At 40.0% G+C, this 27,322-nt stretch overlaps 1 protein-coding gene across 1 annotated transcript; it reads left to right on the top strand.

Annotated features, from left to right (window-relative positions):
- The first annotated feature begins 613 nt into the window (after positions 1-613).
- LOC135701832 (tetraspanin-33-like) lies at positions 614-25,520 on the top strand. The gene is made up of 3 exons (XM_065222771.1): positions 614-833; positions 937-2,004; positions 24,973-25,520. Exon 2 carries the CDS (start codon positions 1,102-1,104, stop codon positions 1,936-1,938), a length of 837 nt encoding a protein of 278 aa, XP_065078843.1. The 5' UTR covers positions 614-833; positions 937-1,101; the 3' UTR covers positions 1,939-2,004; positions 24,973-25,520.
- The last annotated feature ends 1,802 nt before the right edge of the window (positions 25,521-27,322 follow it).

Raw genomic sequence — 27,322 nt, 5'->3', positions numbered from 1 at the left:
AGTTGAATAAAATGGCCAAGAAGTCGTTTCTTCAATAGACGATTGTTTGTTGGGAGACCACTGGGTCCCGAAGAAAATCATTATTATTTTTGGCTCACTCAGTACCAGAACAACGGTCCCAAGCAGTCCCAACATAGAGGTAACTCTAAGACCACTGGGTCCCGAAGAAAATCATTATTATTTTTGGCTCACTCAGTACCAGAACAACGGTCCCAAGCAGTCCCAAGCTATTTCACTCACCCCTGCACGTTCTGCATGAATCCACACACCCCTGATGTTATCTGTCAAACTTTCATAGCGAATCAAAACAAACATAGTGTAGTAATAGAATTTCAACTAGAATAGGGTACGTTAATCGTTTGCTTGCGACCAATAGGCTTCTAAAGTGATGAGCCAATTTAAAATCGTTAGTTTCGTATTGATTGTTGATAATATTGCCCCGTTCACGCAGGGCACTGAAGAATTGCTATTCCCACCCAGATTGCTGTAATCGTGGTAATTAAAACATAACCCTGCGCAATAAGAACAAAAAACATCGCATGATTCTGACGTTTCTATGTACTTATGTTTGTGTGAGTGAACTTTTCGTCGCTAGCGAGATTTTTCTTCCATCAGCTCCCCAGATCGCAGTTCGCAGTCTACCTTTTACGGAGATAGAGGAAAAAAAATCTTGTTTTTAGAAAGTGTTTTGTGCAATAATTTCCAGCTCAGCGCTGGTTGGTGACTAATCTTCTCGCATTAGGGCGAATCGAATGTGTCGTTACCATTTCCGGATACTTGCAGCTGTTCCTGAGGGTGCTTGATTTGCAAATTTTCAGTTTGTTTCCCTTGTGGTAAGCTCCATTAAAACAATTTTTTTTTAGTCGTTGGTTGGTCAACCGAGCCAGCGGAGTAGGGGTGATGGGATGGAGTAAACAAAGGATTTTTCTCTTGCAGTTTCAAGCATCCCACGGTCAGTCAACGAGAAACAAGCATAATTTCGCATCGTTGTTGCTACGTTTGAAGGTGGGCGCAGAGGAGAAAAAAAAAGACGGCCGAGCGCGTCGAAGGCGAACCAGATTAATTATTGTCGGAGGTGAAAAACTAGAACATCGGTCCGGAATGCCTCCGTATCGCTATCCGACGCAGAACTTCACGTACGTGAGCTCGTGCGTGAAGTATATGATATTCTTGCTGAATTTTATCTTCTGGTTGTTTGGAGGACTGTTGATCGGAATCGGATTCTATGCCTTTGTGGACAAATGGCAGGCTACCGGTTTGATAAAACTGGAAACGATCTACGACATTGTGCTGAACATTTCGCTAGTAATGATCATTTCTGGTGGGATTGTTTTCGTGGTGAGCTTTGCTGGATGTTTGGGAGCGCTACGGGAGAATACCTGCCTGCTGAAGTTCTATTCGCTCTGTCTGCTGATGTTCTTCCTGTGTGAAATGGCAGTGGCAATCGTCGGATTTGTGTTCCCTCACAAGATGAATATTGTCCTGGAGGATTCGTTTACAGACAAAATTATTACCACCTATCGAGACGATCCGGATCTACAGAATTTAATCGACTTCGCGCAGCAAGAGTTCCACTGCTGTGGATTAAGCAACGAAGGATATTTGGACTGGGGCAAGAACGAATACTTCAACTGTTCGTCGCCAAGTGTGGAAAAATGCGGCGTTCCGTACAGTTGCTGCATCAATGCCACCGATATCTCCTCCGGCCTGGTAAACATCATGTGCGGCTACCATATCCAACAGCAATCGGTAGCCGCCGCGAGTAAAAAGATTTGGACCAGCGGTTGCATCGAGATCGTGCGTGTCTGGGCCGAACGGAATCTCTATCTGATAGCAGGCATAGCGCTCGGAGCAGCCCTCAGTCAGCTGTTTGTGATTTACCTCGCCAAAACACTGGAAGGTCAGATCGATCTGCAGAAAAGTCGTTGGTCGTCGTGAGCTTACGTGGGCTGGGGCGGTGGACGAGCGGTTTAAGCGCGCGCGTGCGCAAGACGATAATGAATGGTAAGTTTTCGTTTTGTGCTTTTAATTCGATTCCCCGACCTGCCGCGAACATGAATGTGCAGCACAGCAACATGAATGTGTACCATTGCACAACAGCAACAACAATAACATTAAAGGCAGTGTGGCGTTGAAACGGCACGGGGCTGTGAAAACTGTTTCATCAGGGCGCGCATTTGATATTGTGGGGGTCTGTTTTCTATGAACATAGGCAAACTAATTTCAGTGACTCGATTGCAATTTTGCTCTCCAATTGTCGTGTGCTGTGCACTAATGTGGTGGATTGATTTCAGTGGGAAATGCTGCTTTTATTGCGATAGTAAATGTGGGAAGACATCTTAAGCATTCTTGAATTGGGATTTCTTTATACTTTTAGAGCACTTTTAGGAACTGTTTTTTTTTTCTCGGAATGTTCAATCAGGAAAAACCGGGAATCATCAGGAAATTTGTGGTATAGTTGTCCCATTTGTTAAAACAGCAAGCTGAGAAAAACGCTGTTGAAAAAAAAATTCTCCATGGGCTCAGGGATGGGACAATATAGTTTTGGTAATTTTCGCGACACTTTCTGAACAAAGTAGGAAACTTTTCGAGTATACTGTAAAGTGATGGTACTTGACAATCGATTTCAATATATAACTCGTTTTCTCCAAAAATTTTAATGGGACTGTTATGCCGCACAGGGCAGTAAATCAATTCAACCTTCCTCAATATTTTGCCTTGGTCTACTTGGTGTACGGTTTTTTTTTTTCATGTTTCGTAATATTTTTTAATTTTCTCGATCAAAGCTGACGATCTACTTTATGTGCAGAGAAGCAAACATCGAGTCAAATTTTCAGATCTGTACAGTTTGAGGGGCCATACATTAATTATGTCGCGCTAAATTGAGGGATCATTTACCAAACCCCCCCCCCCCTCCCCCCACCTTTCGTCACGTTTCTCCTATAAGTTGGGTGTACCAGTTATGGCTATACGTTCCTATTATGGTGTGTTCCAATTATGCCCTATGGGAATTCCCTAAATAATGCATTGCTTGTCACAAAATATTACATCGCCCCTCCCCCATTAGAGCGTGACATAATAGATGCTTTACATCTGAGATATGTGACCCAGAAAACGCGAATTGGTAGAGATTATAAGTCTGGGGGTGAGTGTGTTAGCTTCTATCTAGATCGCCACCGGACGCTGATCATGAGTTGATTTGGTGAGTGCGTTCCTGTTGAGGGATATTCTTATGTTATTTTTCATTGCTGTTGATTCGCGTTTACTACGTTTGGTGTGTTGCCCGTTTTGCGTTAGGGTGCGAGCGTCAAGATTTTGTTTGTGTTTAAGCATGATTCGTTTTCGAGGAGAGGATGAGTGTCACGATCGCGTTCGAAAATTTGGTGATAGCCGTCGCCGGTACGTAGAAAATCGCTAGTGTGAGAGTAATCGGTCGAAATTGCGAAAAAAAAAATTGGTTTGCTCGGTAATATATGATGTATGCATGATGCGGGACCTTATTCCATTTGCATAGCTTCATGCCGGCGGTTTGTTGTAATGTAAAGAGCTCGGTTGTATAGTTCAATCATTTTTGCTTACTGAGCAGAAGATCAAAGGTTTCATCCCAGTTTATAGGGTCGCATCGTTTGCCTACCAGGCAAAAATGCTATTTAATATCAACATGAAGCTTTATGGTGATAATTATATTAGCTAGTGAAAGTTCGGAAGTGGGTACGTTGATAGTTCCAGTTGGTACGACCAAATAAAAAGGCGCTGCACTGTTATTGAACAGCGTTTTATTTCTTTTAGGATCGCTTCAAACTAGAAATTTAAGTTAGGGTTACTTTAGCAATGTAGGTTTAGATTTATAGGTTACCACTTACAAATAAGTGGCCCTTCCTTCACAGGCCTTTTCACTGGCTGTCCAACTTAGCTTTAGTCTTAGTTTTAGTTGTAGTCTAGGTAGAAATTAATGTTAGGTTTAAATTCACACTCAAGATTTTTGGATTATTTACCGTACGCAACAATAGCAAACTAGATTAATAACTATTTAGGCACTAGTTTGAGAAAAAATAATTTTCATCCGCGTGATTCTTCGTCTGCTTGACTCACCACCAGCTTCGTGAGCAGATCAACGAAGAAATATCAGCAACGTTCACCAGTGCCAACACGAAGTGGACCTTCATTCCGCACATGGGCGGTGCATGGGAGCGACTCGTCTGTTCAGTAAAGACGGCTATAGGGGATGCGTACCGCGAAGGAAGACTCAACGATCAAGAACTGCTGACCGCAGGGTGGCCCTGGCCAGCGAACCGGGAATACCGGGAAATATCCGGGAATTTGAAAAGTAACCGGGAAAACCCGGGAATGCGACGAGAGAACCGGGAAAAATAAATTTGCCATACCATAGGAACAAATTTGTATACCATAATTTCAGAATAAACCATTAAAACAGAGTGATTCTTTACTGTTCCATCCAAGTAATCACGATGTTCCATTCAAGTAATCGCAGCAACCTACAGCTGCGACCGAGATGGAAAAATTAGTGATTCGAAGTGTAGATGTCAACCTGAATAAACGTATAGTTAGAAGCACTCAAACTTTCTTTATTCTTTGAGAAGAACACTTCAGTTGGCGACGAGGATTTTTCTGGAAGCTCACAAGTTCAAGAAATTCCAGAATCGAACCGAGGAAGGATGGCGGCGACAAACGAAGAACTCCAAGCAGCGATTTTGCAGCTTCTCCAGCGGTTGGCCGTTCCACAAGCAACGAACCCAGAGCAAGTTTTGGAATCCCTATCGACGAACATCAGCGAGTTCTGCTTCGATCCGGAGACCGGCACCACATTCGAAAAATGGTTTGCCTGTTACTCGGATTTGTTTGAAAGCGACGCACGAAGTCTGGACGACGCAGCAAAAGTTAGGCTTCTGATCCGGAAGTTGGACACGTCCTCTCACAGTCGCTACGTCAACTACATCCTTCCGAAACTACCAAAGGACGTCACGTTTGCCGATACCGTCAAGACACTCACAAAGATCTTCGGCAGACAGACCTCCGTATTCCACAAACGCTACCAGTGCATGCAGCTACTCAAGTCTGAGGCCGACGACATAATCACCTATGGCGGAAAAGTCAACAGGGCATGTGAAGAGTTCGAGTTCCAGAATTTGAAGATTGATCACTTCAAGTGCTTGATTTTCGTCTGTGGTCTCAAAGCACCACGCTGCGCGGACATTCGAGCAAGGCTTCTATCCCGGATTGAAGGTAAAACGGCTGATGCTCCGGTGACAATTCAAACTCTGATCGACGAGTTCCAGTGGCTCGTCAACATCAAGTCGGACACTACGATGATCGAACATCCATCAAGTTCGAAGAATTCGGTCCATAGCATTTCGGAGAAGAAACCTGGAAACCAGCATCGTCCACTGAAAACGGGAAGTCTTCAAGCGACTCTTCAACTCAACCTCGAGCGAAGAAGCAGTTCCAGAAGAAGGCCGGTTCCAGATCTCAAGCCAAGGGATTTTTCGTGATGCACATCGCAAACAGCAACCGGAAACGCAAGTATGTGACCATCAACATCAACGGTGTCATGACTTCGCTACAACTGGATTCTGCAAGTGATATCACGGTGATTTCCAAGAAAACTTGGTAGCAACTGAGACGACCAAAGCTAACTCCATCATCGATCGAAGCCTCCAACGCATCTGGTGGACCACTCGCTCTCATCGGAGAATTCCATTGTGAAGCAGTCCTCAATGACATAGTCAAGCGTGGTCAGTGTTTCGTAACGTCATCACCAGTTCTCAACGTAATGGGTATTGATTGGATCGACATGTTCAACCTGTGGTCGGTTCCGTTCGATACTCTCTGCAATCAAGTTTCTGCTGTATCCAGACCATGTTTCGCCGAAGCTAGAGCACAGCTGCAAGCCGAGCATCCGGCGGCTTTCGACGACTCGCTGGGCCACTGCAAGAAAACCAAGGTAAAGTTATTCCTCAAACCTAACGCCAAACCAGTTTTCTGTTCGAAGCTAGAGCTGGTGGATGCAGAATTAACACGTCTTCAGTCTCTGGGAATCATAACGCCGATCGATTTCTCAGAGTGGGCCGCTCCGATTGTAGCAGTACACAAGCCGAATGGTAAAGTTCACATCTGTGCGGACTACTCCACGGGACTCAATGAAGCGCTTGAAGCAAACCACTATCCTCTACCTACCCCGGAGGAGATCGTCGCACAGCTCAACGAAAGCACCATATTCAGCATCATCGACCTTTTCGATGCATACCTGCAAGTGGAAGTAGATGAAGAATCGAAGAAACTCCTCACCATAAACACGCATCGAGGCCTCTTCCAATTCAACCGACTCGCTCCAGGGGTGAAGTCAGCGCCTGGAACATTCCAAAGACTGGTTGACAGCATGATAGCCGACATTCCTGGTGTTCGGTCGTTTCTCGACGACGCTATCATCTTCGGAAGAACCTGGGAGGAACACAAGGCGTCACTAGACAAGCTACTACAACGTCTAGGGGAAAATGGGTTCCATGTCAAGCTGGAAAAGTGCCATTTCTTAGAAACCGAAATCAGATATTTGGGGCATATCGTCGATCGAAACGGCATCCGTCCGGATCCAGAGAAGCTTCAAGCCATCGCCTCTATTCCGGCACCCACCAATGTTTCCGAAGTGCGATCGTTCCTGGGAACCGTTAATTTCTACGGCAGATTTGTGCGCAACAGCCATGAACTTCGTCATCCTCTCGACCAATTACTCAAAAAGGATTCGAATTGGCAGTGGAATTCCGATTGCCAACGGTCTTTTGAGCAATTCAAGCAAGTCCTGCAGTCCGATATGTTGCTGACGCATTTCGACCCGAAGTTACCAATCATCGTAGCAGCGGACGCCTCCAGCACGGACATCGGTGCAGTCATCTTCCATGAATTTTCGAATGGACATCTGAAGGCAATCCAGCACGCATCAAGATCCCTCACTCCAGCGGAGAAAGGTTACGGGCAGCCGGAAAAGGAAGCACTTGCACTAATATATGCGGTAACGAAGTTTCACAAGTACCTCCTTGGGCGCAGATTCACTCTGCTCACGGATCACAAACCGCTGTTATCAATCTTTGGATCGAAGAAGGGCATTCCTTTGCACACCGCAAATCGACTTCAACGATGGGCATTGATGCTTCTCAACTACGACTTCGACATTCAGCACGTGTCTACCAACGACTTCGGAGGCGCCGATATGCTGTCAAGACTCATGGACCGTTCTAAGCAGCAAGAAGAGGAGTACCTTGTGGCAGCGATATCCCTAGAAAAAGACATGGTGAGCATTGTTCAAAACACTATCGACCAGGTACCAGTTTCGTTCGCAGACATCAAAAGTGCAACACAGGCAGATGAACCACTACAAGCGGTGCTGCAGTTCATTCGTGAGGGTTGGCCAAACGATGCACGATCAGTCGAAGATCCAGAGATTCGAGTCTACTTCAACAGGCGGGAGTCTCTCACCAACACGCTAACTTGAAAGTACTCATTAATGAGTAAAAAAAGACCCATTTTGAAGAAAAGTGGCTTAACTCATTAATGATTAAACAATTTTACCCATTAATGAGTATCTGTTACCCATTAATGATTAACAATTACTCATTAATGGGTAACAGATACTCATTAATGGGTAAAAATTTTACTCATTTAATGAGTTAAGCCACTTTTCTTCAAAATGGGTCTTTTTCAACCCTTAATGGGTACTTTCAAGTTAGCGTGAACGTCGATGGCTGTATACTGTTCCACGACAGGGTAGTCGTTCCGAGCAAGAGGAGAAGGTAAATCTTGAAGCAGTTTCATCGCGGACATCCCGGTATGGTACGAATGAAGTCTATTGCACGCAGTTTCGTTTACTGGCCCGGAATCGACAACGACATCGAGAATTTCGTCCGGCAATGCACTCTCTGCTGCACTGCTGGAAAAGCACCAGTCGAAAACAACGCTTGAATCGTGGCCCATCCCTGATAAGTCGTGGTCACGCATCCATATTGACTACGCAGGACCTGTGGACGGCGTATTTTTCCTGGTAGTTGTCGACCCGTATACCAAATGGCCCGAAGTATACGCAACTAAAACCACAACGACAAAAACAACAATCAAGCTACTTACTCAAATGTTCGCAACATTTGGCGTGCCAGAAACCATCGTCTCAGTTCACCAGTACCCAGTACCCAGTTCACCAGCTACGAGTTCAAGAATTTATGTGAGAATCAAGGCATTCACCACGTCCGCACAGCACCATTCCATCCTCAATCAAATGGGTTATCAGAACGGTTCGTGGACACCTTGAAGCGCACTCTTCGGAAGATTCGATCGGGAGAAGACACACTGGAGGAAGCATTGCAGACGTTTTTGCAAGTTTACAGGTCAACACCAACGGCTGACCTAGGTGAAAAGTCTCCTGCAGAAATAATGTTCGGACGACCGGTCCGCACAGTTTCGTCAATGCTACTACCGCAACACAACCGTACATCAGCAGCACAACCGAAAGCAGATGAGCAAAACAAGCGTTTCAACAAGAAGCATGGAGCGATTTCGAGGCAGTTCGTTCCGGGTGATGCTGTATATGTTCAAGTCCATCAAGCAAATTCCTGGAAATGGCAAGCTGCCACAGTAATCGAGCGTGTCGGAAAAGTCAACTACAACGTTTTCCTGGAGGATAATCAGCGGCTCATCCGTTCTCATGCCAATCAACTGAAGCAACGTGCGGTCGAATCTGGTCCAGATCCTAGTCCAAGCCAAGGTCCTAGTCTGTTATCGGTATTCTTCGACGGTTTTGGCCTAGACGTACCATCCGTTCCAGCAACGATACCGGCTGCAGTGCCCGATGGTCCAGTTGATGAAGAGCTTGGAAGTGATGAGCGAGGGGGACGACTCTATCTACGATGCAGGAAATATTGTGAGGCAGACAATCCACCACAGCAAGATCCAGTACCAGTTCCGCCAGCAACAAGGGAACGCCGGCAGACTCGTTTACGAGCTAGATTCGAGGAGTACTGGATGAATTAAGAGGGGAGTAGTAGGGGATTCAAGTAATCGCAGCAACCTACAGCTGCGACCGAGATGGAAAAATTAGTGATTCGAAGTGTAGATGTCAACCTGAATAAACGTATAGTTAGAAGCACTCAAACTTTCTTTATTCTTTGAGAAGAACACTTCATTTACCAAATGAATGTCTAGATCTATTTGCTGCATAATTTTTTACAATTTCCCGTCTTATTGTTTTTAGAATTTAATTACTCAGCAAAATTTCAAATTGATTTTTGTCGTTTCAATTTCATATGTAAAGTGCATGGGCATTAAGATGAAAGTGGATCGGTTTAGAATGACTCACTTCATCGATTTTTTACAAAATAACGCAGCGCTCAATCGAAAAAACTCTTCCATGCAAAATTAAAAAAAAAAAACTAAAATTGCTAGGTATCTAGCAAGATTGATTTATTGTCTAAATTTTCTGTAAACCATTTTCTAAGTTCAATTTTAGGACCACAATCATAGTGGTTGCTAACTTTGCTCATCAATTACACAAGTATTTCGTATGAAAGGTCATATTTCACTCCCGTAGATCGTTTCAAACTATTGTTAGGAACATTTCCTCCCAAGACAACATAGGCTGTAAAATGCATTATTTCAATGCAAACCATTTTTTTGTAACGCAATTCCAAGCATTAGATTTCGTTTTCCTAATGTCGTTTTCGTTTTTGCGGTGTAGCACCGGTGTAGTGTAAGCAGGAATAAGCGCGAGTCTTTGACAGCTCAATATCATTTGTTTGTAAACAAAGGTGCATCCTATACGTACACCCTAAAATATTTCGGTGTACGGCAGTGTAGCACCGGTGAAGCTACACTGCAAAAACGAAAACGACATAAGCAATCAACTGGCTTTTGCATGTGTATGTGCGTAAGCATAGAGATTGCTGACGTTTATCGTACGCACACTACGTCACGTATACATATACGCAAAATGTTTTCATCGGGAAAAAAAAACTTCATAGACTTCTCTGACGTTTGTGAATGGCACATGTATTAGTGTTGAACTTTGGGTAAATTCAAAGGTTTTCTTGCACTAATACTTATAATTTACCCCGAGTTCTGCACTAATACTTGTGCATTTCACAAACGTCAGAGAAGTCTATAGCGGAAAATTTTCCCGATGAAAACAAATCACTGACACAATCATATTTTAGAAATCTCTATACTCCAGGTTGAAGAACAATGTGATTTGGAACCCTCGCACAAAACAGAGAAGCGAAAAAAAAGCCACACGATGGGGCGATCCATGAATGAATTAGCAAGAGTCCACAGGATCAAGCTCGTGTGTGGCGTTTTCCATTCGCAATAATTGATGCATATTGTAAGATATCTATTGGTATTTCAATTCGTAATATTTTGCGAATATTATCGATAACTGAAAACGGATGCTATTCGGCAATGTCATCTATGCGTTATCGCAAGAACTCCATTATGAAAGTGCTTGATAATAAATAGTAAAAATAATTCTATACTGAGAGTATTTCTAAGTCGTGTTGGAAACGCGTTTGTATGTGAAATAATAAAAACAATTCAAGTGTGTGTATGTGTATGCTAATTGAAGGATGCTCTGTGAATGTTTCAGCCTATTTGATGGAGGTTTTCTGATATATCTAGACTAACATTTGAAAATGGCGGAACTCCAAAATTACCATATCGAGAAAATCGCTTCCGAATTTTGATGACCTAAAAATTAATCCTATTTCACGACTTTCCATTTTCTGGATGATTTTATAAGCTTGACATATAGTTAATAGTGTAATCTATCATCATGCATCACTAAAAATTCAAAAAAAGTTTTCTTTGTCGTGAAATTGAGAAGAAAACATTATACGCCCTGATAATTTCTTAAATGTTGTTACCCCCCAGATCTTCCATCCTTTGAACTGCCAACACTGGTGATACGCCGTGGAAGTACACCATCGGGATTTTTTGTTTGTTGTTCCGCCTTGGTTCTTCGTTCGCAAATTTTGTGAGAGTGGAATTACGCCCGGAGATTTTTTTGGTCTTCTTTTTGTTCGTTGTTTACACGTGTGAAATATCAATCGGATGCGTTTCAAATGAATCGGGCGTGACTAGATACTACAGAATCAATACGTTTGGCATATTAAAACAATATAATTCGTTGTTCTGGTGCAAGGCGTAACAACCAGTTGCATCATCGAGTTGAAAGTTGGAAATACGCCATGTAAGAAGAAACGTTTTTGATGATATGAAGTGATATTTTCTTCTACTTTTTCGTGTTTATCGAGTAGTTTGTGAACTGTTCTCTCTATATGTGCCAAAATATGGTTTGTTTACATTTTGGCTCTTCTGCCCCTTTCAAATGTTAGTCTAGATATCTGGATATTTTTAAAGATAAATGGAACTATTTTAGAAATCACCCACCTATGCCATTGCTAAATGAAATATTTTTCAAATCAAAAGGTTCCTCAATTTTCACATGTTATTTCACAAGTATTTGAGGATATTCTGCGAAAATTTCAGTCTATTTGATGAAGGTATTCTGTTATATATTGGTATTTTTAAAGATAATTAGATAAATTGAACTATATCTTCAAATATTGTAGAAATCATTGCTATTGATCAATAAAATATAACCAATAAAACCAATTTATATATACTCAAACAATATTTGATACTCAACTTTTGTAAAAATTTCAGCCTCTTTGATGAAGGTATTTTGATATATCTTGGTATTTTTAAAGATAATTAGATAATTCCACGACTTCGGCATAACTTCCCTGAACTTCAGCGGAACTTCCCTGAACTTCGGCAGAACTTCTCTGAACTTCGGCAGGACTTCGCTGAACTTCAGCAGGAGTTCCTTGAACTTTGACAGGCCTTCCCTGAACTACGGCAGAACTTCCCTGAGGTTCGGCAGGCCTTCCCGGAACTTCGGAATGAGTTCCCTGAACTTCATCAGGATTTTCCATTTTTCTAATTTGCAATGCACCAGTACCAACAAGTTGATTTCGAATTTTGGGGGTGTGGTTTGAACGGGTGTGGATTCAGTATCAACGGAAAAGCATTAACTTTCAACTTTCACCTTCAAAGAAAGTATTGAAGATGCTCGACTTTGTTTTGTAAAAGCTGAATGTGAACTATTCTTTTCCAAGGTTTTAATTTTTCGTTTTCAATTCGTAATCAAAATAACCATGCAATTTTATTCAAAATTCTCATGATATGAATTCCAGAATTAACTTGGAGTTCTGCTCTGAAATATCATAAAAAATTTCTGAAATTAACCAGAAAACATTCCACTTAATAATTACCGTTGAATTCTTTTTTGAATTTTCTTAAAACCCCTTGTAAATTTGGATTGGAATTCTTCTTAGAATTCCCTTGAACCTATTCAAGACTTTGATTGCTTTGAAATTCTTTTCAAAATTTGCTTTTAACTCTCTTCAAAAGTTCTATTTAAAAATCCCTTGGAGTATTTTAAAGAATTTCTTTTTAATTATCAGCATTTTTTTGCAATCAATTTTGTTGGAGCTCTGTGATATATCTTTCGCACCAGGGTTGAAATTATAACCAGAACACTCTTAGAACTCTGTTTCTTGTTGAATTATCATCATAATTCTATTAAAATTCATCTGTCATTTTCCTCGCGATCCCCATAAAAATCTCATCAGAATTACGTAGGAATTTCTCCTTTTGAAATCTTCCAAAATTATCTAAGAATTCAATTTATTTAGAGCATCCTTCTCCACAAAAATCTCTCCAAATGTATCTAACAATTTCTAAGGACTTCATGTCCGAATAATTATGGAATTCTGCTCAGAACTTCTCCTTAGAAAATTATGTGGGATTCCTTCTCAATATTTGTTTGAAATCAACACTTTGACTACTTTTTTTTTAGGGGGAGGTTGTGGTTCGCTTCGTAGCATAGTGTTTGCTAAGAGGTGCCAGGTGGTAACCTACTGATTACCTGACGATCGGCCAAATTTGGAAGACGTCTGCATTGAATTGTCTTATTCCGCCCACTATATCACAATCAATTGCGAGTAGCTGAGCGCAATGGAGACAAGGAAACCATTTGGTACAGGACCAAGTCTCTCCCGGCTGGCGCCAAAACAATGAACCTGGAAGCAACTGGATCAAGTTGTCATGGGGCACGATGGCATGGCTTGGAGCTGTTGCAATCGAGGAAGGGGGGGTTGGTGCTAATGTTTGATTTGTTTTTGTATAATTTCAGGCGTTAAGGTGGCTCGCTGCCGCTGGATAGTGGGTTTGACGGTGGCTCAGCAAGAATAATATTGAGACATACGGGAATGCAAAAAACGTGTCAAATTAACTGCATTGGTAACAAAAACACAGAGGAGCGTACACCTGATGTCACACACTAAGGTGATGGTAATAAGGTCGGTGATAATATGACATTTACACAAAAGCGGAGATCAAATCATTTTGGTCAACGGACCAAAATTCGAAACTTCGATTAAAACGTGGAATCTGTGCAGCACCAGTGGAGAACACTCAAAAGTTGCAGGTCTCATCAACCGCTGCCTGCGGTATATATCTTGTGGCTGGTGGCCTCACAAATGGATTTCAGATGTAAATGTCATCAGAAGCCGATAGCAATAGAAACGAAGTCTGCAGGCAAGCATTTGATTATGAATTAAATCCGCTAGAACATCGCAGCAAAGGCAAATACTAAGGCGGAGCGGAGCGTCAACAAGTAAATTAAGCAAGCCGATAGGAATTTGACTTGGGCCCAGGTCAAGCAGCTGCCCAGAATAGAAGTCTTTCACGTTGCCCCTGTGCACCTCTGGATGTTCCCAGGTATTTGAGTACGACGACGATGGACGTTGCCCCTTGGAACGGAATGAAAGCGAACAAACTTGATGTTGCACAACAAGCCAACGTGTTTTTTTTTTCAGCAAAACAACAGCATCCTCTATGACTCTTCTATATTCTTTTAATCTCTTACTATCCCCTAATCGGACGCTAGTGGGACCAAAAAGCCTGCTAGTGAAAGGAAAGTCGTTATGCTATACGGTCTAGCATAGGCCACGACTAAATGTCCGTAGGTTCATGCCTGGCTTAAGTGCAGATCGGTAGGCAGTAGCCTGCCAGGGTGTGAACTGAGCAATAACAATAACAATAACAAATCAACACTTTGACTACTTTTAAATTTTACTGAATATTGTTTGTCCGCAAAATTCTATAGATTATTCTTTTATATGTTATAACCTTTCAAATGCTTCCTGGTCTCAGAGCCTTGACAATTATGACTCCCAAATAAGTTGTTTTTTTCAAATATGTGATCTTGAAAATTTTTCAAAATCGTTAATTATTTTTTCTTCAAATATTGCATTACGAAAATTTTGAAGAAAAGTTCTAGTTTCATACTCTACACAAATGTCAAAGCCCCAGAACCTTGGGAATCTTCGTAAATCACTTTTTTTGTTCTTCAGTAATATTCTTCAAATATTAGTCTATTGGATGTGGGTATTAAATTTCATGAACCATGTTTAGTTTCACGTTAAGCGAGTTCCAACGTCAGTAGGTTTTACATTTTATTTTATTTTTTACTCTTTATTTGTTCCAAATTCAAAATAAATTACATTTCATTTTAAACTTGGTGCTTCAATTACTACAGTAACTTACCAGCCTTAATTGTTATGATATATATCTAAGTGTTTTCACATTGTTCCTGCCTTGGCAATTCAGTATTTTAAACAGATTTTTCTTAAACCTGCATGTCAGTATAACATTTGAAATCTTAAAACTAAAAACTAAAACTAAATCTTATCTACACACTTAGAAAAAATCACCGACTTCGGTAATTCATTTACCGAATTCTCAACAGCTGAACGGTCGGTAATGTTTTCGGTAATCGAGAACATTACCGAAAGATCTGTAAACTGGATCAGCAAAATTAGCTGTCAAATTCACCGAACGATCGGTAACATTTACCGATGTGCATTGCTTGATTTGTAGTCGACTTTACCGGAGAACTGTAATTTTGAGGACGATATGCAAATCGAAAATTACCGAGTGATTTGTAATTTTATAAAAAGGTCACCGACTCAACTGTAATTTGCTGTAATATTGTTGGTGGTCACTGCAACCCATGCAAAAATTTGGCTGCAGCCGTGATCAATAAGCTAGTGTTGCAAATTACACCACCAATGAACAAAACCGTTGGCGACTATCTGAAAACTTAAGTTTTTGTCGGAAAGATTCGGCGCTACACTGAAAACAAGGAAGTATTGGAAGATCGTCGCCAACGGGAATGGAACTTGGACCGACAGAAAAAAAAAACAAGCAATAACATCGGCCATCTGTAATCGGTATTTATTTAGATAACGAAAATTAATTATTTACGGAAAATATCTACGATTCGCTCATCTTGGTGTTGCACAAGCACGAACGCATTTAATGTCGATCGAAAATAACAATATGGTGGATTTGACGTTTACCTAGACCGTTACCGAACTCAGTAACGGAACGCTTTGTTTACCGAAACTTCAGTAAAATATTTCACCGAAGTCAGTGATGAAGCTGATTTACAGACCTGCCGGTAAAAATGTTTACCGTTTTCGGTAAATTAAAATAAAATTACCGAAATTCGGTCATTAACATAACAGTCAGAACAAGTAATTGCAGCTAAGTTTAATGATTATTTCGTAGATAGCGTTTCATTGATTAATCAATCTATTGAATTGGTCGATGAACCTGACGAAATAAAACAGCCAGTTAATAGTAGTTGTAGATTTGAAGTTTTTCACCCAATCACATTAGATGAACTTAGAGTTATTTGTTTTTCATTAGGAAAATCGGCTGGAGTAGATAATGTTAATGCTAGAGTTATTCAAGATTGCTTTCATGTCATTGGCCACATCTTGCTGGACCTTATTAATGAATCATTACAAACTGGACATGTGCCACAAATTTGGAAGGAATCCTTAGTGGTCCCTATTCAAAAAGTTGCTGGAACGATTAAAGCTGAAGAGTTTCGTCCCATCAACATGTTGCACACATTAGAGAAAATTTTAGAACTTGTTGTTAAAGGTCAGCTGTTGGAGTATTTAAATAGTAATAGTTTGTTGATACCAGAACAATCGGGATATCGGGAAGGTCATTCTTGTGAAACCGCGTTGAATTTGGTATTAGCGAAGTGGAAAAATAACTTGGAGTGTAAAGATACGATTGTTGCTGTTTTTTTGGATCTTAAACGCGCTTTTGAAACAATTTCTAGGCCCTTATTGTTAAGATCAATCAAGCGCTTTGGAATTACGAGTACTGCATATAAATGGTTTGAAAGCTATTTGTCTGACAGAACTCAACGGACTGTTTTTAATGATTCTGTTTCCAGTCCCGTGGGGAATAACCTTGGAGTGGCCCAGGGAAGTGTATTAGGGCCCCTGTTATTTATTATGTATATTAATGACTTGCGACGTGTTTTACGATTTTGCGACATTAATCTTTTTGCAGATGATACTGTGTTATTCATTGCAGCTAAGGATTTAGATGATGCCGTTTTACACTTGAATGAAGATTTGCGTTCTCTAAGTAGATGGTTGAAGTATAAGCAGTTAAAATTGAATACAAGTAAAACTAAATTTATGGTAATTTCGCGGAATCGAGTAAATGAGAACGTCTCTGTTGTAATTGATGATGAGACTATTGATCGCGTTCGGGAGATTAAATATCTTGGCGTGATTATTGATGACACACTTAAGTTCAACTCTCACATTGACAATGTCATCAAGAAAATTGCCAAGAAGTATGGAATTCTATGTCGACTGAAAAACGATTTAACTATTGCCAGTAAAATACAGCTATACAAATCAATCATCTCTCCTCATCTTGACTTTTGCCCTTCCATTTTATTTCTGGCCAATGCAACACAAATATCGAGATTACAGCGCTTGCAGAATAAAATAATGCGTTTGATTTTGAGATGTAATAGATTCACTTCCTCAACTTTGATGTTAGACGCCTTACAATGGTTGTCGGTGAAGCAAAGAATTGTATATTTGACTATGGTGTTCATTTTTAAAGTAGTTAACGGTTTGCTGCCTCGATATTTGTGTGATCGAATTGAAAGAGGAAGTGACTTTCATAGATATAATACTAGAAACGCGATTGAAATAAGAACACCACATTTCTTGACTTGTGCTTCACAAAATTCATTATATTATAAAGGAATAAATGTTTTCAATTCGATGCCTAGACATATCAAACGTTTAGCAACACTTACAGAATTTAAAAGACACTGCATTTCACACGTTAAAACTGTCTTTTGAACAGTTATCCAGTGATTTTTTTATGAATTGACAAATTATGTATCTTGACGAAGTTATCTCTAACGGATTATTTTATATGGATAGCTGTCATAACGACTTTTTAATAATTATTGTAGCACTGCAAAAACTATTTCTGTTCGCCACGAGGGTGATGATGGATTTTTAATATTTGATTTTATAGTAGATTAATTAAAAAAAAAAAAGTAGTCTACAAAGGTTTGAGCCTCGCGCGCGTATTACGGATATAGAGGACTGAATTTAACATTTGAAAAAAAAAAAATGCAATTTTGAAGCTTATTTGAAAGATACCTTGAGTTAGTAGTAAGTTTTCTGGCAAATGTTAGGGGTTCGTGAGCATTCCTGACATTGCTGAAAATTATGATAGCATCAGATTGCGGGGTTACTAGTGTAATAGGATGCTTTGTTGATTGTTCATTAACTCTTGATTGCTTGTAATACTTATGAATATTTTAGGTGGACAAAAAGGCGAACTAAGAGGTGGACGCCTGAGCTTTTCCACATTTATATCGCTGTGAAGCAACTGTAAACTTTAGAGGGAATCTATATCTGTAACTGAAACCAGTTCGATTTGTTTGCCAACCTGGTTAAAATGTCATATTCAATTATCTTAAAGATAAATCGTCCAGCTCAAACCTTTGTAGGGGTAAGAGGTGGGACCATCATCATCATCATCATCATCATTTCATTTACAGTTTTCAGCAATAAAGCGAGAACATACCGAAACATCTGTAATTTTTAGCATTACCGATCTTAGACGGTAATTTTTTTACCGAACTCAGGGTCTCTGTTTAAGTGTGTAAGTATAAAGGGAATTAATCGCTGCAATTGATGATTGCAACGATTTTTGCCTGGAATTATTAATTATTTTTCCTGGTAGTGCAACAGTTTAAAAGTTTAAATATTAGAAGTTTATTCGTCAGGCAAAGTTTGGATTTCCTGTTTATAAGAGGATACAAACATTTTATATATTTGTTACATTTGGCTTGAATGCCCTCAATGTGATCTTTAAAAGTTAATTTTTGGTCAAGTCATTTCACTTGGTTTGACCAGGAAATTGGAACTCCGTTCATAGTGACTATGTGACTACTACTAGGTTTCAAAAAGGAAGCTCTAGGCTTATGTGGAAATATTATAAGTTGAGTTTTGGAAGCGTTGGGAGAAATCTTCCATTTTTGTAAATAAGAAGAGGAGATATCTAAACTTTTCTGCAGTCTGCTGCAAATAACACGAAGACTTCTTGCTTTAGCGGAAATGCCTGTTTCATCAGCGAACAAAGATTTGTGGCAACCCTGAGGCAAATCAGGGAGGTCCGAAGTAAAAATGTTATACAATATAGGCCCGAGAATGCTACTCTGGAGAACTTCTGCTCTAACAGGTAGTCGATCAGATTTGGAATTTTGATAATTTACCTGCAGAGTTCTGTCAGTTAAATAATTTTGAACTAATTTCATAATATAAAGTGGAAAATTAAACATTTTCAATTTAGCAATCAAACCTTCATGCCAAACACTGTCGAATGCTTTTTCTATGTCTAGATGAGCAACTCCAGTTGAGTGGCCTTCAGATTTGTTTGAACGAATTAAATTGGTAACTCTTAAGAGTTGATGAGTAGTTGATTTTCCATGGCGAAATCCAAACTCATTAACAAAAATTGAGTTCGTATTGATGTGAAGCATCATTCTATTTAAAATTATCTTTTTTGGTCGGTAGCTAGAAGCTTCAGCTGGATTTTATCCGGCTACAAAATTTTAACAACTTTTACATTTTTCCATTTATCAGGAAAGTATGCCAAATGGAAACATCTGTTAAATAAGTTTACAAAGAAAGACAAGGTACTTTCTGGGAGTTTTGTGATGAGGATATAGAAAATTCCATCATCACCTTTCATATTATGAAACTTTTTAGTTATAGACCTTACTTCGTCCAAATCAGTCCCCCAGGAATCATCAAAAATATTTTCCCGAGAGAAAATATTCAGATAATCCCGAGCAACCTGATTCTCAATAGGACTAGTAAGACCCAAACTGAAATTATGGGAACTCTCGAATTGCTTAGCAAGTTTCTGAGCTTTTTCCAAATTTGTGATCAAAATTTTTGAGGTTTTTTTAATTTTTTTGTGAGTTTCCAAAAGGGTTTGGAACTCGGGTCTAACTTAGAAACATTATTTTCAAAAGTTTTGTTCCTCAGGGCAGAGAATCGCTTTTTAATTTATTTTTGCAAATCCCGCCAGATAATTTTCATGGCAGGATCGCGTGTTCTTTGATATTGTCTCCTACGGACATTTTTAAGACGGATCAAGAGCTGAAGATCGTCGTCTATTATAATTGTATCGAATTTAACCTCGCATTTTGGTACTGAGGCAGCTCTTCATTTCAGCTCTTCAGCAGCAACTATAGAAGTAGTCAGAGATTCAAGAGCATAATTAATTTCATCTTTGGTTTGCAAAAGAATGTTTGGATCAGAGTTATATTCCATAAATGTTCGATATTGCTCCCAATCAGCTCTATGGTAATTGAAAGTAGAGCTTCTTCTTCTTTTTCTTTCCTTTATTTAACGTCGGTCTCTGTTCCGCAATCTAGTGCCAATCACCGACGGACATCGATTGCCATCCATTGATGGCAATCGAATGTGCAGGAAGGCAGCTTCCACACCTGCGTAGGATATCGCACCCATTCAATACACATGGGCCGGGACCAACGGCTTTACTTCTTTAAATCTCTGACTAGAGATTTTTATGCCTCAGAAAAATCCCACCGAACTCGGCTGGGATTGAACCCAGACCCATCGGGGTGTTAGAAAGCAGTCACGCTTACCACTACACCACCGGCGCCGGCTGAAAGTAGAGCTGTTGGGATTAGAAATTATTTCTTGGGATATTTCAAAAGTTACTGGAAGGTGATCAGAACCGAAGTCAGCATGAGTAACCAATTGGCTACAAAGTCGACATGAATCAGTTAAGACCAAGGGGAGGGGGTGTTTTGCGTGAATAACTTTTCCAAGTTTCTCATTTCCTCATTATGATAGGTGGTCACGCCATGATCCACCTTACTCCGCTGACTTGACCACGCCGTCCGAAGCGGTAATGAGCAGAGACATGACAGCAGCGCTGTTTTATATCTTTTCAGGTTCCAGCAGAACGATGTACAACCAAATGGTACTCGATTATGACGACTGGGTTAGGGAAAATCGTTTATTTCATGAAAACAGAGATAAAATTATCATTTGTACATTTTTCAAATGTTTTTTGTGGAAAATTGAAAAAAAATATTTATTTCAGCAGATTTGTTATATCCTATCGATTGGCGTATTTGGATTTTATTTTCATTTTTAAATGACAATGTTACAAGCGTTCAAAACCTAACACTATTTCACCACACATATTTTTTGATTTGCACCCCAGTATAGACAAAAACGTAGGGAGCCTCATAGCCTAGTCAGTAAAGGCACGGTATTACCAAGCCGGAGGCGGCGGGTTCGATTCCCGGTCCGGTCGAGGGAATCTATCGGGTTAGAAATTTTCTCGACTTCCCTTGGGCATAGAGTATCATTGTGCTTGCCACACAATATACAAACTCATGCATTGGTATTGGCATCGAAAGCTCTCAATTAATAACTGTGGAAGTGCATTTAGAACACTAAGTTGAGAGCACGCAATAAGCTAATATGCGCTAAGCGATAAGCTTGAAATGCGAACAAGAAGAAAAGATAGACAAAGACGTAGTTCTACGTCAAAAGTCAAGATCACAGGTATAAAAATGAAACTACAATGCGTTGAATCGGAACCTACCTAACTAATAAAAACCAAAGATTTAAGTTAACTAAAGGAGCAAAATCTATACAACTATTTAATAAGGAAAATTTTCTCGCTTACCGTTGTTAACAACAGAGTAATTTGTACCTGGTCGGAAACGTGGAGCGTTTCCTACCTGTCGCTTAGAACGAGATTGTAGGATCGCTTTGCGAGTCTTACATTCCCAAAAATTGGATTTGTGGTTTTCACCACAATTTGAACATTTAAATTTCTTCCTTCACTTCACTCGGACATGGAGCATAAGGCTAGCTTTTTTCCAAGGTCTTAAGGTTGTTTAGTTCACTAGACTTGAAGTGAACTAAATAAAAATCATTGGAAATCCCGTTGCGTGAATCGCCAGGACGGGATTTAATTTTCATTTTGATTACTTGGAGTGGCACAACTCCAAGTAATTTTGCCAGTTCATCTTTGATCTGATCAAGGGATTCACCACTGGGCAGTCCTTTCATGACAACCTTGAACATACGTTCAGTTTTGGTGTCGTAAGTAAAAAAATTGTGCTGCTTCTCAGTAAGATACTTGAGAAGACATTTAAATCCGTACAAGGTTTCAGCCAATACACGGCATTCACCCCGACGTCCAATTTGTAGTGAAAACTTAACTTTCACGAAGTTCAAATCGGAAGTGGTTATCACAATAGGGGGAATCTTTTCCTTCTTGGCATTAAACCGGGAAAGTTTACTAGAATTTTTCTTGGATGATGGATCATTCTCATCATCCGTGAGCAAATCAAATTGATTACTCAAATTAATGTCATCAGAAGGGGGATAAAGAGTTTGCCCCTTTCTTTTGCGTTTAGGCGCCATGGCGCGGCAGTAAATTTTTATCCAAATCGACTTCCATGCAGTTTACTATAAGAATCTGAAGGATCGAAGAGGAAATTTCCAAATCGATATCTAAGAAGGATTACCTCGGATAGGGTCCAAATAAGGATCGAAGAGGAATAAGAGTTGAAAGAAGGTAGAAATTTTACAGGTTTAGCACTGAAAAGTGCTGTTTAAATTTGTTGTAGCTTTAGGTAGAAGTAACACTTCCTTCAGCAAAAAGCAAATAGATCCGCACGACAAGAGAGCACGATGCGGACTGATTTTTTTTTTCGTGTTTAACTGTGTACGTCAGCCCGAGTCCTGAAATTTAATATTTATGTTAGTATAGACAACGGAGTGAAGACACATTTTCTTTATATCCGATATCCCTGACAATTTCTTCTAATTCTCATTTGTATCAAGTTCATTTTTTTCTGATTTTTTTTAATTAAATAATTGTTGCCTTCACAATTCTGTCTTATAACCTATTCATTCAGATAGCATTTGGTGACTTTAATCTCTGTCACTGAATAAATTCTAGGGCTTTGAAATCATAAAATGTATCAAGCTTAAAAAAGTGTGAGTTTTCAAAGTATCTCGAAAGATCAATGATTTGTTTAAGTCACGGTTGCACCACAGAAACCATCATCAAGATAGCGCTATAACATGTTATAACTCTGCAGTCTGAACGTACTATAAAGCTAAGTTGGACAGCCAGTGAAAAGGCCTGTGAAGGAAGGGCCACTGATTTGTAAGTGGTAACCTATAAATCTAAACCTACATTGCTAAAGTAACCCTAACTTAAATTTCTAGTTTGAAGCGATCCTAATAGGAATAAAACGCTGTTCAATAACAGTGCCGCGCCTTTTTATTTGGCCGTACCAACAGTTGCGCTAGAGTACGGCAGTGTGAAAATTGAATAGAAGTTCAAAATGGGCGACAGTACTAGTCAATTATTGTCTGTTGAGATAAAAACCGTAACACTTTGCTAGTCCATACTAGCGAACTTCGTTTTTTTGACGTAGGACTACGTCTTTGATTTCTATATGGGGGTCCAAGCTTATTACAGTAAAGAGTTGGAATAGAATTCATCTGCCTGTTTGTCCATATTCAGAACTAACGATCACACAAAATGCTCATGTAATCAAACTGGAAGCAGGGGTACAAATTATTTTGATCAACCTTGATCAACTTTGCATCACCACGGCCGGATATTTTCGATGGAAGAAGCAACAATCTAGCATCTAATTCGACAAAGACGACAGGAAACATTTGTGAAGCCGACTTATTTACGAAAGAGAGTGTCGATGAAGAGAATCGATAAATGTAGATAGGACCTATTGAAAAGTGACGCGAGATTTGTTTTCCGTACTGAGCTCCAATGCTACCGACGCCAGGGAGGCAGCTCCCACGCCTGGACCCTACCAATCGACCCATCAACTCAACCGGGGACCAACGGTTTTACTTCCCGAATGAAGGCGTGATCAGAGATGTTATGCCTTAGAACATGCCGGTGGCGCCGACTGAGATTGGACCCAGGCCTGCTGGGGTGAGAGGTAATCACGCTAACCACCGGCGCCGATATCTTTCAAGGTGATATCACGACGAATGAGAACGAGCCAAATTTGAGTTTAGTTATCTCAGAAATAAGAAATAAAGTGCAGGAACTCAGCGATAAGTAAATTTGCCTCATGTTTTCCCAGGATTTTCCAGGGAAAAATTCCCGAATTTGAGAAAAGTAAAGATTGAATTCACTCAGTCTATTGGTACTACTCCGAGACTGAATAAAATTTTCGTCAATTTCCTCATTTTCTGGCAGATTTTTTAGGTTTTCCACAGGAAACCATGAGACAAATTTACTCATCGCTGAGTTCCTGCAGTTTTGGCGATTATTTGTGAACTAAACTCAAATTTGGGTCGTTCTCATTCGCCGTGTACGCAAAAGGAAAAGAGCCAGTGTCACTACTTGATAGCATGATACTGATAATGGGAGGAATCTTTGTAGCTTTTATACCACTTGGTTGCACATCATTCTGCTTTAACCTGAAAAGATATAAAATAGCACTGCTGTATGGCATTAGCTCATTTTCGCTTCGCGTGGTGAACAGCAATAGCAGCAGTAGGAAGGTGGTGGCTAGTCCACTCCTTCATACCTAACAAGCAACAATTGAATGGTCGTGGCAAAGGAGGTAAAGGAAAAGGTCTGGTAAAGGAGGCGCCAAGCGTCATCGCAAAGTTCTTCGAGATAACCGCCATCCGTCGTCTGGCTCGCCGTGGTGGTGTCAAACGTATCTCTGGTCTGATCTACGAGGTGTGCTGAAGGTGTTCCTGAAAAATGAGATCCGTGATGCTGTCACCTACACTAAACACGCCAAGCGTAAGTGGCCATGGATGTCCTCTTCAATAAAACGGCCCTTTTCAGGGCCATCAAGCTTACATCAGTATAGAGTTGGAATAGAATTTATTTGTGCATGTTTGTCCATATTCAGAACCACAGTCCTCAACGACCACACAAAATGCTCTCCAGAGTTCCTGGTAACCAAAGTTGAAAGCAGGGGTGCAAGTGATTTTGATTGATTCTCTTAATCAACTTTCTCTTTGAAAAAGATTACTACAAATTTGCCTACAATTCAAAAATGGAAAGAGTTGAGATAATAGATAATTGATCAATTAAAAGAACTAAATGCTCTTCACATTTATTCCTTCCACAAGCGGTCCTACGTAAAGCTTCCTTTCGTGCTCCTAGGCACAGAACCTTCTACTTTTTTTAAACAAGAACTTGGTTTACTGTTTAGATCATTTTAGGCTCTGTAGAAGATCATTTGTTCGAGCACTTTTTATTAAACAAATATCTGCAACTCAAAACAAGAAAAACCTTCCGGGAAGGAAAGGGTTAATGTTCTGTTCTGGTGGTTTAGAAGGTCTGCCTTTTGTGATTCGGCCTTTTTGTTTCCGCCGTTTGATAGGGTCCCAATCAAACAGTCCGATCATTAACAGCTACGTTTTCTCTTCTCTTTTTCAGAACTGAAAGACTATGAATCTAGATTCCATCGATAAGTGTGTATTAGAAAGCGTCTAGAGAGAGATGGCGAGCCCTTATGTTGACCGCATACTGTGACTATTTTAGGCATTGTTTCCCCACCACCCCCCACCCCAACCCGGATCGAACTGGCGCGTATTTGAATTGCACGTACCGTGGACCCCCGGTAATCTTTAATCTGAACACTTTTTAGTTTGAACCCCGCTAATCTGCACACCGTGCAAACTAAAAATTGCTCAAACGTCATCTAGCACATGGAATAGAGTAAAGCGAAACGGAACGCAGAATCAAAACAAAACAGCAAATAAGGCTACCAGAAACTCCCTTTTCTGATGGTCGTAGGTTTACTGGAAGTTCAAATTAAAAATGTACTCCGTTAATATGCACGAAGTGTCGTTCAGATTAACGGGGGTTCACGATAATACGAAGCTGTGAAAAATCTCCTGGGAATGAATTCGACAAGCTAGCGTTTAGTGTTTACTATATCTAGTGTTTACGTTTAAACAAACTATAGAAGTACATTTATAACAGAAAGACACAAACTCACTCATACGACGTTATACTATTATAAACCCGACGACGTTATATTGATAAAACTCCTATTCGAACTCGAGACCGATGCATTTTCAGCCTGAAGATATTTTTAAGATCAACCATTGCCCCGAGGCCCTGAATGAGAGGAAAAGTTGCAAACGACTGACTGATTCATCCTGCTCCCCGGTGCGCTCCAGAACAGAACTCGGAGGGAAATGTTGAGCGTTCCTCTTCGAACGATATTTTCGTTTCTACAATAAGCCTCGAGTGATGATTAATTCCAACTAACTTGTTTGGCATAAGGCATAAATATGGCGATCATTTAAACGTACTAGTGACTTTTACAAAATTTAAAGTATTATATGTACCGGACAACAGATTTTTTCCTCTATTCTAAGTAAGGCACGTTTTAAATTTTGAACCAGGTTAATGCACAATCGGAATAAAATCTCACGTAAATCTGGTTTTGTTTGAGTGCGACGAATGTGTTGTAATGCATTTGAATTATATTTTTTCTTTAGGTGATCTTATTTTAAACATTACTATACGTTCCTTGTTTTACTCTAAACTCTCAAACTGCAGAACATCCACAAATAAAAAAAAATCTACATACTACTACAAAAAGAAAATGACGAATGTGTTTCATCATACAGAATCGATAAGTAAGAGACAGTAATAGATAACTATTAAATAGATAGCAAGAGCTACAAAGCAAATGCATATGTCTTACGGATGAATGAAAAACGAAAAAAAATGATGGTAAGAATCGAACCAACAGTTCAAGTGGAAAGAAACAATAGGATTATATTGCAAGCTATGTCATTATTTGTAAAGCTCAAAGATAGCATCTAGAATTTCCGACAAAGAACCGATAAACATACAAATAAACTTTACTGCTGGTGTCATACAAAAAAAAAACAATCACGACTTTTGATTTAATTGGATTCTTAGGGGTATTGAGGTAGTTGCATAAAAGTAATGTACATTAAAAATGGTGCACTGTAACTATTTTAAACAAGTGCGATTCCATTGGTGTGATAAGAAGAGCTGGGATAGATACGAGTGGCACGATCTTCAGGAAGTCCATCCAGCTTGTTGGCTTCGCCGATGACATCGACATCATGGCACGGAACGTTAAGACGATGGCGGAGACAAAATACATTATAGGAAGAGGTTCTAGGGAAGACAATGTTAGCCTCCCACCCCGAGTTCAGATTGACGGTGACGAAATCGAGGGCGTCGACAAGTTCGTGTAGGGCAATGAGCTGGATTACCGAGGTGAAGCAATCGATTAAGTTGTGTGAGTAAAACCCCTGTACGATACAAGCAAGTAGTGACGTCACTACTTGCGTTTACGTTGATTTTTTGGTTTACTTATACAACCATATTTCACGATCTGCTTCACCTCTCTCTGTACCTCATTGCGTGTAGGGAGCGACCCCGGTGTAGAGGTTAGCATCCATATCTCTCACTCTAAAGTCATGAGTTCAAATCTCACCACCGGACAAGTCACGAATGATCCAATAGCTTCCAGATTCAACACCAGAAGTTTGATCAAACAGCAAACAGAATAAGTTTGTACACACCAAATTTGAGATTTACACACTTAATCTAGCTCGGTAAAATCTCCAACAGCCGATTACCTCGGCATTTACTTTTGCTGATATCTCTGCAAAATATCTGTTTATCAGTTGATATCTCAGCAAAATGTTATTTGTTAGCTGAGTCTCGGCAATTTTTTTTTACTGAATCTCAGCAAAATAAATTGCAAAATTACTCGGCTGTTGGAATCTCGGAG

This window comes from Ochlerotatus camptorhynchus, unplaced genomic scaffold (assembly GCF_037179485.1).
Source record: "Ochlerotatus camptorhynchus isolate MF236.1 unplaced genomic scaffold, CSIRO-AGI_Acam_v1.1 ptg000177l, whole genome shotgun sequence".
NCBI classification, from domain to species: domain Eukaryota; kingdom Metazoa; phylum Arthropoda; class Insecta; order Diptera; family Culicidae; genus Ochlerotatus; species Ochlerotatus camptorhynchus.
This window is presented reverse-complemented; position numbering and strand designations above follow the sequence as displayed.